At 38.0% G+C, this 16,693-nt stretch overlaps 1 protein-coding gene across 4 annotated transcripts in view; it reads right to left on the bottom strand.

The window, feature by feature from the left end:
- Nucleotides 1–329: 329 nt before the first annotated feature.
- IFT56 (intraflagellar transport 56) overlaps nt 330–16,693 on the bottom strand; it is a 51,116-nt gene continuing 34,752 nt past the window's right edge. For 3 of the 4 annotated variants that reach the window (XM_086751636.1, XM_086751640.1, XM_086751643.1), the window contains 5 exons: nt 12,350–12,433; nt 9,628–9,697; nt 6,715–6,821; nt 2,976–3,109; nt 330–1,630 (listed from right to left, as the gene is read on the bottom strand). In XM_086751636.1, coding sequence (XP_086607762.1) covers nt 1,519–1,630; nt 2,976–3,109; nt 6,715–6,821; nt 9,628–9,697; nt 12,350–12,433 — 507 coding nt within the window. In that variant the 3' untranslated portion in view covers nt 330–1,518. The remainder of the gene's footprint in view (nt 1,631–2,975; nt 3,110–6,714; nt 6,822–9,627; nt 9,698–12,349; nt 12,434–16,693) is intronic. The other variant, XM_086751642.1, reaches the window with a different exon arrangement.

Genomic DNA, 16,693 nt, shown 5'->3' with positions numbered 1-16,693 from the left:
TCTAGATGTAAACACATGTAAATGCAAGTAGCCACAACTATCAATGTATTTCTAGATACGCAAATGATGGTACTCACAGTTTTTGCTTAAAGTAGTAAAAATACTGACATGCTATATGGCAGAAAGGTGTGTATGTTCCTTATACACCCAGCCTCCTTATTTTTAGTATCAAACCACCATCAAATCAGGACCAAGGCCATTCGCTTGCCTTTGACTGATTACTGGACATACATTTAATGACCAGTCACAAATCTGCCCTCTTCCACAACAAAATGAATACAGGTTTTCAACTTCTTCAGTATGAAGCAACACAGACCAACATTCAACTGTAGATTCAGTTAAGAGCTTTAATGAAAGTAGAGACAGTAGAGAATACAGTATTCTGAGTTTCTCCCTCCAAAAGATAAAAAAATACTTCATAAGTATTTTACAAATTTACAAATTGTAAATTTTCCTTTTACAAATAATATACAAATGTTTTTCACTGCAAAACATATAATACATTTCTATGTTACAACTGTTGCCTTCTTTTAGAATTATGTATTCCCAAAACTGTTCTCCTTAGAAAACTGGAGAATATAATAAATCCAAAAGTATAATAAATATATTGCTAACTAGGATGGTAAATGCTGAAGAAAATTATTCAAGACATCAAGTTTTTTATTCATCAGATTGCTAAACTAAATTGATTACTCACATGAATTTATATTAACATGAATAAATGTTTTGAGTGTCAGACCTCAAATCAAGATTGAAGAATACAGTCGGTCAGATCTCCATGCTCTGAAAAAGATGGTACCGTCATGCTTTGCTACCAACCTAGAAAGCAAATAAGCCATTTTAGAGCTTGGCATCTTGGGTTGATTAACCCTAATCTTCAGAATTAATGCTAAGAAAGAAAGCAATCCTTACAGACAAAAATAAGAGATTAAGGTATTAGCTGTTGAGATTTATCCAGAAAAGGGCAGTGCTCAGAGCAGTTTGTATTTTACCCCAGACAGGTAATATATAGAAGTCTTTATGTATTATTTGATACCCTAATACTGGCCTTTGGTTGACACCATCATCCTCGCTACTTGCCACATTCCACCTCTTGCTGAATAGATTTGTCTCAGCCATTTAACAAATGACTCTTCTCCAGAGGCCAGAAGACTTCTTGAAAAAAAAACAACCACAAAGCACTCCAGGAACTTGTGTTGAGAAATCTAGGGAACATCTGAGGAGCACTTTGACTTGTGGACAGCTGGAATTACTACTAAAGAAAAGAGAAACTTTGAATGAGGAATAGAGAGTGGTGCAATAGAAGAAGTACCAATAAAGCCTTAATGAAAAAAAAAAAAAAAACAACTTGCTGAAATGTTTTGAAACCTCACTGCACTATGCTGTTGCTCAGCTGGGTCAACTTGCTTGTTAGTCTAAATTCCTGCAAGGAAGGAGATACCCAGAATGCAAAGGCGAAACCAAGACCCACATCTTACAGCCACACACACTTGACCCAGTTCGTTTTGTGGCGCTGACTCAAACAGGAACTCTGTTCTCCTTGGCCCACTTTTTCATGATGCGGACAATGTATTCCACTTGAGAATTACCAGTGCTCTTCAGAAGATGCAGTACTTCCCGTAGCGTCTCTCTACAAAGGTGTAAAGCAAAGATTTGAATGAGGGTGAGACTCAGCTGATGCAATAAACAACTGCCCACATCCAAACTATTTTGCAAACATAAAAACATGGTTCCTATACAGAGAGGTCTGTTCATCTGCAGAGCAGGAATAGGTAAAAATGCACAGATTAGATCCCAGGGTATTTAAAAAAAAAAAAAGTATTGTATACAATTACAACAAGGAGACAATTTAAAAGAAAAAAAATCAGCAAAATTTAATTAGTCTGGAGCTTAGTGTGCGCATGTGTGTGTATTTATATAGAAATTCAGCAAAACAGTTCCCCAGAAAAAAACAAAACCTTTTATTTAATGGTACTTGCTGGTCTTCAGTATGGCAACATCTATCTTAATGCTGCCAAAGCACCTCACACATAAATACAATTAACATGGAAATGAACATTACCAATAGGATAAACCAGTATGAAGCTGCAGTTTGCCAGCTACTATACAGCACGAACTTGTATGCATATTGAAAACCAGGCAAGCTATGTGTATTTTACTGCATCTACTGCAGTAATTGCTAAAAGGACGCTTGAAGGGTGCAGTAGTTAATGAGATTATTCCAGCAGAGAAGGGAATACACAGAAGGTGTAGAAGCCAAGATACACACCTACTAGTCATGTACAAACCAGCAACTTTGGCCAGGGGAGAATGGCCATTTGGGATCACAGCAGAATATTAATGAGGGAACAGTTCTTAAATTCAGCCTCACTACTCTCTCTCATTCTCCCATCCAGTGTAATGGGCCAAAAGCAAAATTATCAGTAACACAGATAATTTCCGTTAAGCTTTTATCAACTAAATATTTTTGTCTGACATGGACAGCGTCTTCAGAAAGCAAATTTTAGTGAAAACAGTCTCATCTACTTGTTTAGAGAAATTGTGTCCTTCCTACAGCACTGAGTAAATGTTTCCTTAGTTTTGTTCTATGAACCTTAAAATGTCATGGGACAGTTTTCCATTCTCTATGCCATCAACATGAAATGAGGTGCTTTTCCCTCAGATCATGAACATACTACATTTATAACTTAGCTCTTCCTAGTATAAATGACTAACGTATTTTGGTTTCCTACAGTGCATAGCATTCGCTGATAAGTTATTCTCCAGCATATATTCTGTAACTGTTGGTGTGGAAGATACACTTCAAATTGAACACTGCATATGGAACCACTGGCCAGAGTGCCTATCCTCTGGAAGGTCAATAAAGAACTGGAAGAGGATACGTAGTCCTAAAGCTAAGATTATCATTCTGGCTTACTGCTAACTAGAAACAAGAAAAGAGCAAAAGAAATTCAGACAGAGCACAGAATACTCACTTTGCTTCTCGGCCAGCTAAGATCATTTGAAAGACACCCACACAAGCGCCTCTCTTGCCTTCCCAATATTCAGGATTACTGTCCAGTCTCTCCAGAACATCAAACGCTTTGGCTGCATAGTAAAACTGACGCATCTGCACAGAAAGTGAAACATTATTCCTGACTATATGACCATCTTTCAGAAGGGGATTAAAAATTTTGAGCTTAGTTTTCTGAAATCAGCAGTAAGTCGCAGAAGCAATGTGCATTTTCCTGTTTTTCTGCAGGCAGCAAGTGACACAGAACAGGCACATTTCTGTTCTACGTAGGGAATTAGGTGGTATTATAACATTACCGATCTGTGTCTTTGAACACATTATAGACAAACCACGCTGTGAACTTTATTAGTTGGCAATGATCAGCACTATTGTTTTGATCATATACAGATAACTCTAGCTAACAGAACATCTTTTCTATGAGGCACCCTATCTAGTGTTGTACCAACTATACCAAAGTCCTTGACAGAATATCAACTAGTCCAAACATTTGAAAACAGAATAACTTTTCCTCACCTAGAGGTGGTCACAGAAACATATTTGGATACCTTTTAGGTTTAACTTAGAGCTAAATTTTTTTCTTCGCTGTTACAGTACAGTACAAAATAAGATTCAGTGACTCTATAATTGTGTACCCTATCTTTTCTGCCTTAGGTTCGTTCCCTACTTGTAAATGGGAGCAAGAAGCAAGTTGGTTGGCAACAGTCAGTGCAAATGGAGTCACCACAGTGGCTGTGGTGTTTGAAGTCAGCATAACTCATGTGGACCCCATCTATGTCTGTGAGTGTTCTTCACTTGGGCAAGCCTGAGCAGCAATGTTGTTTGTGGCTAGCACCTTCCCATGAGAGAGCACAGAAGGTAGACTGAGCACAGATGCTGGAAGCCTGCATCTGCTGAGAAAAAAAGGACAGGCTGTGGGAGTTACTTTTGAAAACTTTAGTCAGAGAAACACATGTACTACAGAATAAGCAATAATTCCCTTTTCTTCACATAAATGGTGATTTTAACCATAGGTGACTGGCAAGCACTTAAATGGATGGGAATAAAGATAGCGAGTATAAACAGTATCAGATGTGTCAGCTAAAAAGATAAAATTGAATAAAGATGTTCCCAAACTGCCAGCTGATCTAGTTCCCTTAAGCAGACACCAACTTAATGTCCTCCTCCTATCTGACATAAAAGCACGAAATGCTTCACCCCAAGTCGTGTGCTGTTGCCTATATGGATAAGATGGGCTATTGCATGAGAAGCAGGAAGAAATTAGCCACAAGTCCTGCATCCCAGCTTCCTCACTGAACAACTTCTATCAGCACAGCAATGGGGCATCCAGCTACACCTAGCCTCAGGACACTGTCACCCTGCTCCATCCACGTTCATTCAGCATTCTGTTGAGTGAAGTCTAGTGCGACTGCCTTCTTAAGTTACAGCTCTGGTGCTGTCTGTCTGTGGACCTCCAACACAATATAGTGTTTTAGAAACAGCTGGAAAATGCTACATAAACTTGAACAACATGGGCCTTGCCATGTAGTGGAAGAGATACAAACAGCTGGTAATGTAGAAAGGCAATTTATAACACTATAATAATCATTTTTTAAAACGAAATTTCTTGGTTTTGGAGCAATCATTTATGGCCATATGGAGAAAAATAATTAGGCTGAAAAATTTAGTCCTGTGAGTACAGTTTTTAAGAGCTCTAGACAAATCCAAAGTGCAGAGCTGCTTCTCCTCTAGAGTACAATAAGGTTTTAAGAAGAATTTAGGCAAAGTAATGACTGATTTAAGTGAGACTTAAAATGGTCTAGAGATACATTTTACATACGGTCTGATTATCAATGTACTTTCACAAATTGCAGCTAAAGGAAACACCAGAGCTATAGCCACTTGCTTGAGCAACAAGACTTTTAGGGTGAGATGGTGGACTGAATACTTGAAACAAGTGCAAGAGATAATTTGCTCCCTTTTAGAAGAATGCTTTCGAAATCACAAGGTAGATTTTCTGACTTTCAGTTATGTGTTTGTTAGGATCTTGAGAACATGTTACTTTGTCAGATGAAGGACAACAGCAAAAAAGAGTGTTACAGATCATATGCAGATATTGGTGCTCTTTGAAGAGCTTGGTTGAACTGAGAATAATTGGGAGGTTTTCCAGTGGGACTCAATTTACTATCTTTCCTCTATGATGGCCAGTTTGGTCACTGTATCTCTAATAAGCGTATGCTAATAGCTGCTGGCTCTTGTGTATTCACTTGCATTAGGCTGCACTGAACCAGCTCCATGGGCTTTACACCTATTATCTGTGTTCTGCCCTTCTCAAGTCTGCCTTCTGAAAATAGTGAAACACTGTATTTGCACAATCATTAAAATATTTATATTCTATATTTAATTTAAATTAAATCTAAACCAGTTACTCCTCAAATAACTCCAGTCTACCTTCTGGATCTGGCCAATACATCCTGAAAAGTGGATGGCCTGTGTCTCACCATGGCACTTTTCCAACGAACATCCTTTTCTCCTGTCAGTGAGCTGCTACTTCTCTAGGTCCCAACACATTGTAATCATCCTTGTAGATGGCAGAGAAGATGACGGATACAGCATTCTATTATTATCTACTGAAATCTTGCACAGCAGTACTCTTTGCATAGGACAATCAATATTTCTATCTCCTATAGTTCCATTTACATTCCTCTCAAACAAGTTTTCTTTATATGCTTCCACATCCATCCTGTGGATGATGCTCATACGTTTTCTTTCCATGCTTTGCAGAACAGCAAAAAAACTTGAATTACAGCTAAGTCTTACTGTATATAGACATCATCTGAAGAATTAGATGTTAGGAATTTACACAGAATTGTAATCAGCTTCGCAAGATCTCTTCACTATTGACACAGCTTTGTATAAACTAGAATTTGGAGGTGTGCCAGCAGTGTATTAGCACGGAACATCAAAACTAGGAAACACAATCTAGAAGCTTAGTACAAGTAAGGCAGCATATATCTTACCTTGTTCTAAAATGCCAAGAGCATCTCTACTAAAGTAGACAGTCTTATCTAGCTTGACTTTTAAAAATGCCAGACAGCTTAGTCTAACCTCATATCTTTAGAAGTCCCCTCTAGAAAAGGTTCAAAACAAGAACTATGAAGTGTTAGCAGGGATTCCGCTGTAGGCAGTTAAGCTCACCATTTTTTCTGAGTAGTTTTATTCCTAATGACTAGGCACACACTGTATCTCTTTGCTCCACTTGGGCAGATACAACAGTAGTTGTGGGAATTCTCTTTCTATTTCCTTATGATCAACAAAGGTGTATCTCCCATTGCCATTACAGGCTTTAAGGAAAAAAATAACACTGTCCCAGAAAAAAATGCAGCATGAGACTCCTTGCTGAATCTATGCTGGATTCTTTTTTTTTCTTAACAGTTTCTTGTCATTTCTACCAACAATGAATCCCTATTAGGAGAATAAATTGTTATCGTTACTGATAGCTCAAGCATGCAGTAATTTACCAATGTTTTAATCAGGGGGTTGTCTACCAAGAAGGTCTCTAGGTTAAAATACTGACTAATCCTTGCCAGGTCATCTACAGACATCTTGCTGTTATAAAAGAAAGTTCACTAGTGATAACAATTATGGAAAGTATAAAAACAAAGACTGTTGGTACAATTAGTGAATTAACCTGCCGTACACCAAGTTCTAAAGAGAAGACTCACTTTGTAGCAATCATTTGCAATGAGCTGCAGAAGGTTAAAGGAATCCCCTGAGGTCTCCATCTTCAGATAGAGCTTCCAGGCCAACTGTGGTTTCTTATTCATAATATCTGCAATAACAACAAAAAGCTGAGATTGTGAAAAGACTATGCCATGCACAATATTCAATGGCAGGTGGAATAAATGTTCCTAAATTTCTTTGCTTAATGTAAATGCATGCCTCAGCCTGTGAGCATGAGGTTGGGAAGGGAAACTTGTCCGTATCTTCTGCCTTACTAGCAATAACAGCAACTCATCAGAGAATACCAGCATCAAGAGGATACCGACATTATGGCATTTACATCTCCATTTATATTTCACAGATATAGCAAAAAGCACAACTCTCATGATTTCAGATGTGATTAAGAAATAGAACAGAAAGCATTAGAGAAGATATTTTATGCAGGACAATGAACTGTGGCAATCCATTTAGATGGTGAGATTTAGGATTATGTATTCTTAGACACACAAAAAAATTAATTGGCACTGAACTGAGGTCTTTAATACTTGGTGCCCACCTCAATCTAAACATTCAATTCCCATGAATCATAGCAAAGCAAAGCAGGGGGGCAGACGCCCTACAAGCATAACAAAACACCATTATGCATCTACTAGGAAAAAAATATTTCCAAATTCCTGAGATTTGGTGTGGGTTTTAAATTTGCCTATATGACTAGGATTTTTCATTGGCCTTCAAACATCACTCCCATACACAATTAGAAATAAAAGAATCTGAATCTTCCATCTCAGAGAGTGGAAATTCTACTAGGGTATTTGAACACAAAGAATTCTAAAATTTGATTTACTGGAGATAAGAACCCATTCTGTTGCATCTGAGGTTGATATTGGTAATTCCAGACTCATTCAAGTACTGAGAGAAAAGAAAATGAAATTAAGTATTCCTTTCTTTTTCAAGTCTTGCCAGCTACTCACAAGGTAGCTAGCTTTTCACACATGGACCATGCTTGTCTCCTTTGAAAGAGGGACTGTTTAGCTTATTATATCTGTGCCTACTGTGCCAATACATATGTTGCAAGTACAATAGGTGTCAATCATCAACAATGAACATATAACACCAAATCACAGGATTTATAGGCACTTCCCATTTAGGAGGCAGCAAGACAGCAAATAAGATTTTTCTTTTATCAGCTCCAGATACCGTATACAGTGGCAAACAGCCAGGTCTTAATTTCCAAATACTAATCCATCTATCTAGAAAAATGGAGTACTGTGCTAATTCAGTATTTTTTTTTACCGTATCTTCAAGAAGAATTTAATATAAATAGTACAATTATATTAAACAAAAAAAAGTACTGTCTAGCATCCAAAAAAGATGCATCTCTGGTACTTTGGAAATATTTCAGCATTGAATTGTTTACAACTCAATACCTAATCATACTCTGACATGAATGTATTATAATACTTCGTAATTTCTACAGCAGCTTTTATCCAGAAGAATCTAATAGTAATTTACATACTTGACACAAAAAAAAAACCCCTATATTCATCACTGAACAGTTGTTTCTGCAAAGAATTCTAGCAGCTGTTTGAGAATGAAAAAAAAAATCAAAATTTTAAGACACATAGAAGGATACAGCAGCTCTACTGAAACTTCAGCAGGAATTTGGAATGCTAAAAGGCACACTCAAGAATAAATAGCAACTCTTATGAAAGAGCTAGAAAATTTTTAATTGATAACATGGTGTTAATTCTACTTCTTGTATAATAAGTAGCACCTTCAAAGAGTTCTGCATCCTCAGATGTATATCAAAGAATGACTATAGCACAGAATCAAACAGATGAATGCTGTCTACTGAACAACTGTGATTTCCCTTTGCAACAGGAGTTCTTCCATTGAAAAAAAAAAAATCACATAAAACATTTACATATAAGACTCAAACACAACCAGGGACTGCAGCTCCATGAAAAAGGAAATAAACTGGCACATCCTAAAACAGAGTCATAGATAGGCATGCATAGGTGTGACATGCCTGTTTGGAAAGATCACGTTAGACATGTTGACCACATCTGCAATATAATTTCCCAAAACATACATACCTACATCCCGAGTACAACTACTGAAAATTGTTTGATAGGGAACATTTTTGTATTGAGGCACTATAAGGAAAACAATTTAGCCTAGGGAGTCTCAGACTTGAGTCACTAGAAAAGTCCACTGGTATACTATGATTCTATGTGACACTACAGCTGTATCTGTACCGAGGTGTATTCTGCAATGTTTTAAAAGCTGACTCAGAAATACTAAATAAAATCTGTTGTAAAATATTAATCATAGCAAAAATTTTCTTGTTTCAAGGGAAGAAAGGAAAAATTTATAGAAGAAAATAAATGCTAGAGATTATAAAGAACATCCTTCAGGCACAGGAGTTCAGATAATGAGAAGAATAGCGTGGTAGGAAGAAAAATACCACATATGCTTGCCTGATTCTTCTCCTCCCTAGACATCTGACATTGGCTACTCTTGGAGTTAGACAGACTCTTGGACCTGACACAGTATGAATGCTTCTATTTTATGTTTTACTCTGAACATTTTAGAATTGTAACTCAGTCTTTTAAGACAGAAAATCTTCACTCAAGCAATTGAGTAGACAATTGAGAAGAAAAAGGTTCACCGGTTTGGACAAAGCTGCATTGACAGAACTCTAACAGCGCTCCACTGAAGCAGTAACTGTTTACTAAAGGCAGATGTATGAAAGGTACAATAACCACCCATGCTATAACTAGTGCAATCAGCTTTTCACTTTCACAGTCCTGAATCCACCCACAACATTAAATTCAATTAAGAAAGTGGATTGCCAAGACTGATGCAATAGAGGAGGATCTGTATTCTGCAACGTTGAGGGTAAAGTGACTCACAGCAGCGAGCTAGCCAGCTAAGGTAAACAAAATCATTCTTTATCTTCTCACTCTGGATCAAAAGGAACACCTGCAGGAAAAAGGAAAAGAAAAGATTATACATGCATATACTTTTTAAACAAACAGAAGGCTGACCTGCCTCGTCTCAACGTGCAGCTAAGGCTTAAGCCACATGAGCAACGACTTCATGAGAAGTGTTAGGGTATGCAAGTGCGGTGCAGGGGCATCTCTCTGTGTCGGGTACGTAGAGGATTCAAACAGTGCCATGCTTATCAAGGGACTTCTGCAGCTGCAAAACGCCAAGCTGTGCGGAGGGTGCGGCCCGCTCTGAACAAGTGCCAGTGGGCGGCCATGCAACACAAACAGCACAAAGGAACACTGGGCCTGTGGGAAAAGCTATTTGGAATGTGTTTGTTTAGAAAGCAATGCAAGCAATTACATTAGCATCTTCTTGAAATACCAGAAGTTTCACATATATATATATATGAGCCTTTCCTCCTCATACATGTCAGAGATCATTCCAGGTCAGCAATAAGCCATTTCGAACCATTTTGGTTTCAGTAAGGTTCTGAGGCAAAACATTTGTCTTTTCTAATTTACTGTACAAATACAGGTTTATTACATCCTACATCTAAAGGGATGCGTGGGTGAAGCTATACATTTTAAAATGTACTCTGGCTTTACTCACAGAAAAAAAAATGTATTTATGCCTCTCTGCAGGTGTATTTGTAACTATACTAGGATGGTACTAGCAAAACTCGAAATATCTTTATAGGAGCAGATGTATGTACTGGAACAGTAAATTCCGCAAATTTTTATTGGTTAAACCTTGCTGACCCCCTAATTTTGGAGGTTGGGAAGAAATTTTTAAAAAGCAGCATTATCAATGTAAGTAGCACTTTATCATAGGTTTTATTTCATTTTGTCTTGGGAGGTAAGCTTTTTAATAAGTTAATAAGTGCTATATGTGGATGATGTAGAAATACTAAAAGTTAAAGTTAAACCTACTAGATTTATGGAAATTGGGGAACTAAGGTTTTAAACAATGTGCCTTTGTCTGACCTGTCTAAATGCAAGAAGCATAAAATGATGAAATGCTAGCTTTATCAGTAACCCGTGAAGAACTGCGTAGGTTTGCCAAACTAACGAAGAAACTAGGGGAAAGGTAATTCCAGCAGGGGGAACTATGACCACCGATTCACGGACCCTTGACCCAAACCGTACCACCGACTGGAAGTAGGCAGAGGAACAGGACTGAGCGCGTGTGCTAATTTACATGATAGGTGAAGACACTCTAACCAATCATTTAATGAAATTGCAATGCATATGTATTAGAGGTTGAATATGTTAATACTTTGTGTATAAATAACCGTAGATTTGAAGACCTGGTGTGCTGTCTTGGACAGACACCCATACACGCGCCCATCTATGCAATAAAAGGAAATATCTCCACTCTGTGTGTGGATTGGCTCTTTGCACACCGAGTGACAGACCCAAGTTTTGGGACAACATGGAGATATTTTACAGGTTTATGAGACACTGGGGAAAGGTGATCTCATTGGCAAAGATCAGACATTAGGACAGACTAATGAATTTAATTACATAATGCTGTTATTTAAACACATCAGCTACATAACACAAGTTTATACAGAATCATTTGTGAGAACATAAGAAGAAAAATCTGGATTAACAGCACTTTACATCTTTGTGTTTCTTTGTTGCCCGGCTGCAGCTAAAGCTTTAATATTTTTATCAGCATAGCCTTCTAGCATAGTTTTAAGATACTTGCATTTTCATTAAGGTAGCTAAATTAAGGTAGGTGCATTGAAATGTATTTTGCCTGACAGTCTTGGATATTATTCTTAAAGAGAGATGCAATTTCAGGTCACAGAAATTAAGGGAGTAGGTGTGGTGTAGGGGGACAGGGGAGGGAGGGGAAAAACCAGGGGGGCTCTGTTGTCAAGAAACCTGAAGAGTTTAAAAGTTAGAAAAACAGGAAAAAACAAACAAACAAAAAATCCAAACTAACCAAACCTATATGATTCACTTTAGACTACGTGGGTTTTGGGTTTTTTTTTTTTTTTTCCTTCTGGCTTGTCTTCTTTCTGGTCTTGTGGAAAATGTTGTTTCCATCTTCATAATAGCTATTTGCTTTTGCATATTTTTGTTGTAATTAAGTTTCTACTGCACATAGACACAAAAAATGCTGTGTGTAGAAGTTAATCTCTTCCAGCTGCATCTGGGTGCTGCTGAATAAGATAGTGAGCACTCTTTTCCTCCCACATCTCTCAGAGGAAGAATTATTATTTTTTTTTTTAAACACTATTTTCTAGGGACACCTAGAAACTCTTAACTATTCAGTGCCTTTTACTCAGCATGCCCTAGTCAGTCTGAACAATAAGACTGCCCGGGATCCCAGACAAAGCATAGGAAATCTGATTAAGAGGGCATTCTTTAATGAATTAGAGATAGCTGCAAGCACTCTTGTGATGCACCACAAGCAGCATGACTCCCCATATAACTCACATTACAAGATTAGCAAGATAATCTTTTCTGAATAATGTTCACTGAGAGTTTCAGTTCCTCTAAGAAGGGGAAGATGATGTTCCACAACCTGCCTATTTTCAACCATCAAGAAGATCTGGAGGGAGAAAAGGAAGGAAAGAGGGGAGTATATGGGAAATGTTTCCGTTGTTGTTTTTTAAAGAAAGTAAATACATACCTCTTCGGCCTCACTGAAATTGCCTATGGCAGCTTTGGCTTGGGCGTAGTTGAAGTTAAAAGTGTCATCGTTGTAGAAGTAACTCTGGAAAATAAGCCACACAGAGACCAAATAAATAAACAAAAAACCTCTCCTGCCATGGTGTAATAACATTAAAAATACACACCCCACACCCCCCCAAATCTGAGTCAGACTATATCAAGACAATGGGAAGAAAAAAGAAAAACCCACATTATGAACATACGGCATTTATAAACAGTGAGTAGAAAATTATGGACTGGCTTTCTATCCTACACTCGTGACTACAAACAGAGCTGGAACATTCCACAGTATTAACCATGAGAGATCTGGAGAATGCTTCACGCTCAAAATTGCAGTGGCAGCTTTTATGGGTGTAAGTTTCATGTTGGGCATGTGAAGACATGCTGTGCTGCCACAGTCTCTTTTACCTCCCAAGCACTTATTTCACCACTAGGATGGTAAATAGGCAGTTGACTCCCTAATGGCTTAAGGAGATGAACAGTTTGTTTTGCCAAGACTTCTCAAGGTTCAACAAGAGATCCTGTGGATCTGGTTATGTGACAGATGCTAGTCTGACACGCTGGATCACATGATGGAGGTGGAGCCGCAGTACCAGGCTGTAGCCAGGCAGCATACTGTGAAATAGGACTTCCTAAAGCGCAAGCCTTGCTTACAGGCACCCTTCTCTCTATATGAAGTGCAACACTAAGTTTTTTTCTCCAATAATATTAGACTGAACACACCTGGTTAATGGCAGATCAGGTTGATCTATCTGTATCTTTTCCGAAAAGCTGTATGAACCAAAGCAGGAAATATAACTCTAGGTATAAGTTAGCCTCATGTTTGGGTTTGGCTCAAATAGCTTAGATTTGATCATGGGCAGATGTCCAGATTGAAGTATAATTCAGATGACCAAAAGTCAGCTGACTGTGTTCTACATTCAGCACTGTCGTATACATGCTGCACCAGTAGACCTGGTAGGGGTAAGGTGGAACACAATACCACTGCTACAAGCATGGATGGAATTGAGGTTCCTTGCCAAGGAGAGGTGCAGTGCTTATGAAAGAGCATGGGGAAAAAAGTAGGGTGGTTTATCCACTCTAGTTACTGTAAGAAAAGCTTTCCTGGGTGCATAACAGCAAGATTTATGGAAGAAGAAATGTTTTTCCTTATATAACATCTATAAAAGAAACAGAACTTGTGTAAGAAGATCAAGCTTTTGTTTTGTTCCCTCACTAAAGAATGAGGAGGAGGTAAAAAGCATAGTTGTGACTGTACAAAAGATATGGGAAGCAAGCGGCAAAGCCCTTTCCCCGTGCTCACTATCTTCTTTTTTCATGATGTAGGGACACTGGAGGAACCTCTTCCTTTCCCTGTCACAGGCAGTCAACAAAGGGTACGGGTTCAGTCCACCCACATACATCAAGCTAGTGCCTTGAAAGGAGAGGTGGGGGGGTTGCTACCATTTGCTAGATGTCTAGGTTTCACCCAAATAGTCTATGTTAGGGTCCAAAAGCCAGCAAATATAGCAAGCTATGTGAAAGCATGAGGATGAATGAATCAGGTGAATCTTAAGCTCGATTGTCAAAACATTTCAGTACCCTTAGGGTGAACTAACTGGTTTCACCATAGGAGAATTACAACACTTTACTGTATTGTTCCTCAATGATAGTTACATGTGAATCAGCACAAGTCTCAGGTTAAGCAAAGCTGGTGAGATGCTAGTTCTATTGCATGAATAGTTTCTTCTATTCAAATAGCCCCCATTGTATTTTTGAATTAAAATGGAAAAGAAACTCTATCAGCAACCAAACTCAAAAACTGTATAATTCGATCCTGGCTGTATTAGTGCTAGAGACCAGACATGCTGCAAAACCAAAACCAGTAGAAACAAACTAGTGCTGCTGATTGCACAACACATTCACAGCAGCTAGATATTTCATTTCTTTTTCTTTTTTAAAAAAATCACATTATACTTGCTGGACCTCAGTCTTTTGTGGTCTCTTTAGTGATCTTCAGTCTTTTCATAAAACTAACTGTGCTCCAAGTGATGTCCATTTCAATGAGATGCTCAGACGCTCAGTTGAACAATGAAGCATTCATTGTGGCCAGAACTCAGCTGAACCTGAATTAGCTTGTCTACTTAGTTGATTCTCAGTGTTATAATGTCAGGGCAGCTGGCAATATTTTTATAATAAGGTGTCCTTTGAGACATTCTCATGCCTAAAGCAGTTTTAATCAATCATGGATGACTGGTGGTCTTTCCTGAGAGAATATCATGCAAACAATCTTCACGGAGGGCACAGCTCCACTTAAAGAGCTGCAGAGATTCTACTGAAGTTTATTCCTGTGAATGAAACACAAAGGTGACTGTAAAGTCACCTAAACCTTGCCTACAACATGGTACAGGAAGAATTATTTGCATCCCTGTGACCTGAAGAGGAGGGGAATAACCTAAGTAAATCTGTGCAGTGGCTAGTCTCAGCTAGAAAAGGATGAGAATGATCAAGTACTTCAAAAGGACCATGTGAGGAAAGTGGTAGTAGGCAGAAAACTTTTGTCCTTAGTCCTTGCTATTTATCAACTGCATTATATCTCAAATTACCAGTAATTATGATTCCATTAAAAAACTTAACAAATACATATTTTACTTAAGCTTGATCATTTTGCAACTTGCTAGATACAATCTCTAAAACCTTCCAAACTTGCAACCTCAACCCTACCTTGAACTGTGACAATGAGTTCCATAAACCAACTGTGTTTTGAGAGGGACAAAATGCATTTTCTTAGAAAAGACACAGTGAATTTGCTGTAATTCCAGCAAGCTGTATCTTGTTTTCAGCCTCTCCTAATATAAATGGAGGTTTCAAATCTCCCTTGTTTATTCTAATCCTCATTTTGTATAATTTTATTTTCTTAACTTCCCTCTATAGTAAATAGCATCTATCTTCTAAATCTCTTAAGACAATATTTCATTTTCTAATTATATTCTGAATCACCTTTCTTTTTGCATTTCAGGGGCTGGTGGCCACTATTTCAAATAAGAGTACACCACTATGCAATGAAAGGCATCAATCTATAAATGCATTCACATTACAACTGTGAAAACGGAGGGAATATTTAAAAAAAAAAACATAATATTTGCCTAAATATAGGTCAAATCAAAACAGATATATGGTTACTGATGCCAAAGGCATGTATATGTGGACAAGTTCAGCTTGCAAGCTGATGAGATCCACATATATTTGTTATAATGTGTGACAGTAGTTCTACATACTTTCAGCAAAACAGCTAAGTTTTTAAAACAAAACAAAACACCCAAACAAGCAGTCTTTTCCTGTGCACACACAGTATAATTGTTTCTCCTGAATATGTCAAGCTAAGAATGCTCCTTCATCTGGTTGATAAATATAACAGGATTGAAGGCTCACATACCTGTACCTGTTGCCATTTCTGCCTCCTGACAGTTTTCAAACATTAGATCTGTTCTTCACCTATATCTCTCTTTGCATGGGCTCTTACTAACATCTTACAAAATAACACTGAGTATTCTGTGCTCTTCCTTTTCCCTTCAGATTTTCTTTGTAACCTTTCGTACAACACATTCCTTTATACCCTCACAGAGGCAGAACTGTCTCACCTAATGCCCTCCCTGTGGCACCTCTCCTGTCTCATGACACTGACCTATATCCTCTAATCACTCTCTTGCCCACTTTTACATTCTTAATTTCTGTTTAGCATCTTGTTCGTTTCTGGCCCTTCCCTTTACAAATACTAGCCTTACTTTGCAATATTAATGACAACTCTGTTTACCCCCCAAGATGCTACTCTTCTCTCTCTCATTTCTAAGCTTTCCCACCTTCTGAGCTTTTCCTACCTTGGAGGTGGTGAGTAATCACATTTAACCTTTTCAGGTTAGAACTAGTTGGTTAAGAATTTTTTGAAGGAAATTGAAAGAGCTGGGCATTTCTGTGGGGTAACTCATTCCATTCTAAGATAAGTGTAAGAAATATACAGGATGAATTCTCGTCTGGAAATTACCATGTGCTGCCGTTGGCTATAGACTGAGACCAGATGATCAGTTCTAACAAGAAATTTGACTTTTAGATGGCTCAAGTTAGGCAAAACAAATCTCACTGTTATTTTCCAGCTCTCATTTTTTTCAATTACACACACACTCCAATTCGGGGTGTCGGTGGTGGTGGAGTGTCTCTTCAATTACACTACAGTGGAGCCATTCCTGTGGCTACAGCCACTTGGGATTTCTTCAATGACCTCTTTCCAGACAAAGTTTAAAAACACTACACCTTCATAATTTTTCAC

Source organism: Chlamydotis macqueenii, chromosome 1 (genome assembly GCF_036417535.1).
Source record: "Chlamydotis macqueenii isolate bChlMac1 chromosome 1, bChlMac1.mat, whole genome shotgun sequence".
NCBI classification, from domain to species: Eukaryota; Metazoa; Chordata; class Aves; order Otidiformes; family Otididae; genus Chlamydotis; species Chlamydotis macqueenii.
The sequence above is the reverse complement of the archived record's forward strand: the minus strand, read 5'-3'. Positions and strand labels throughout refer to the sequence as shown.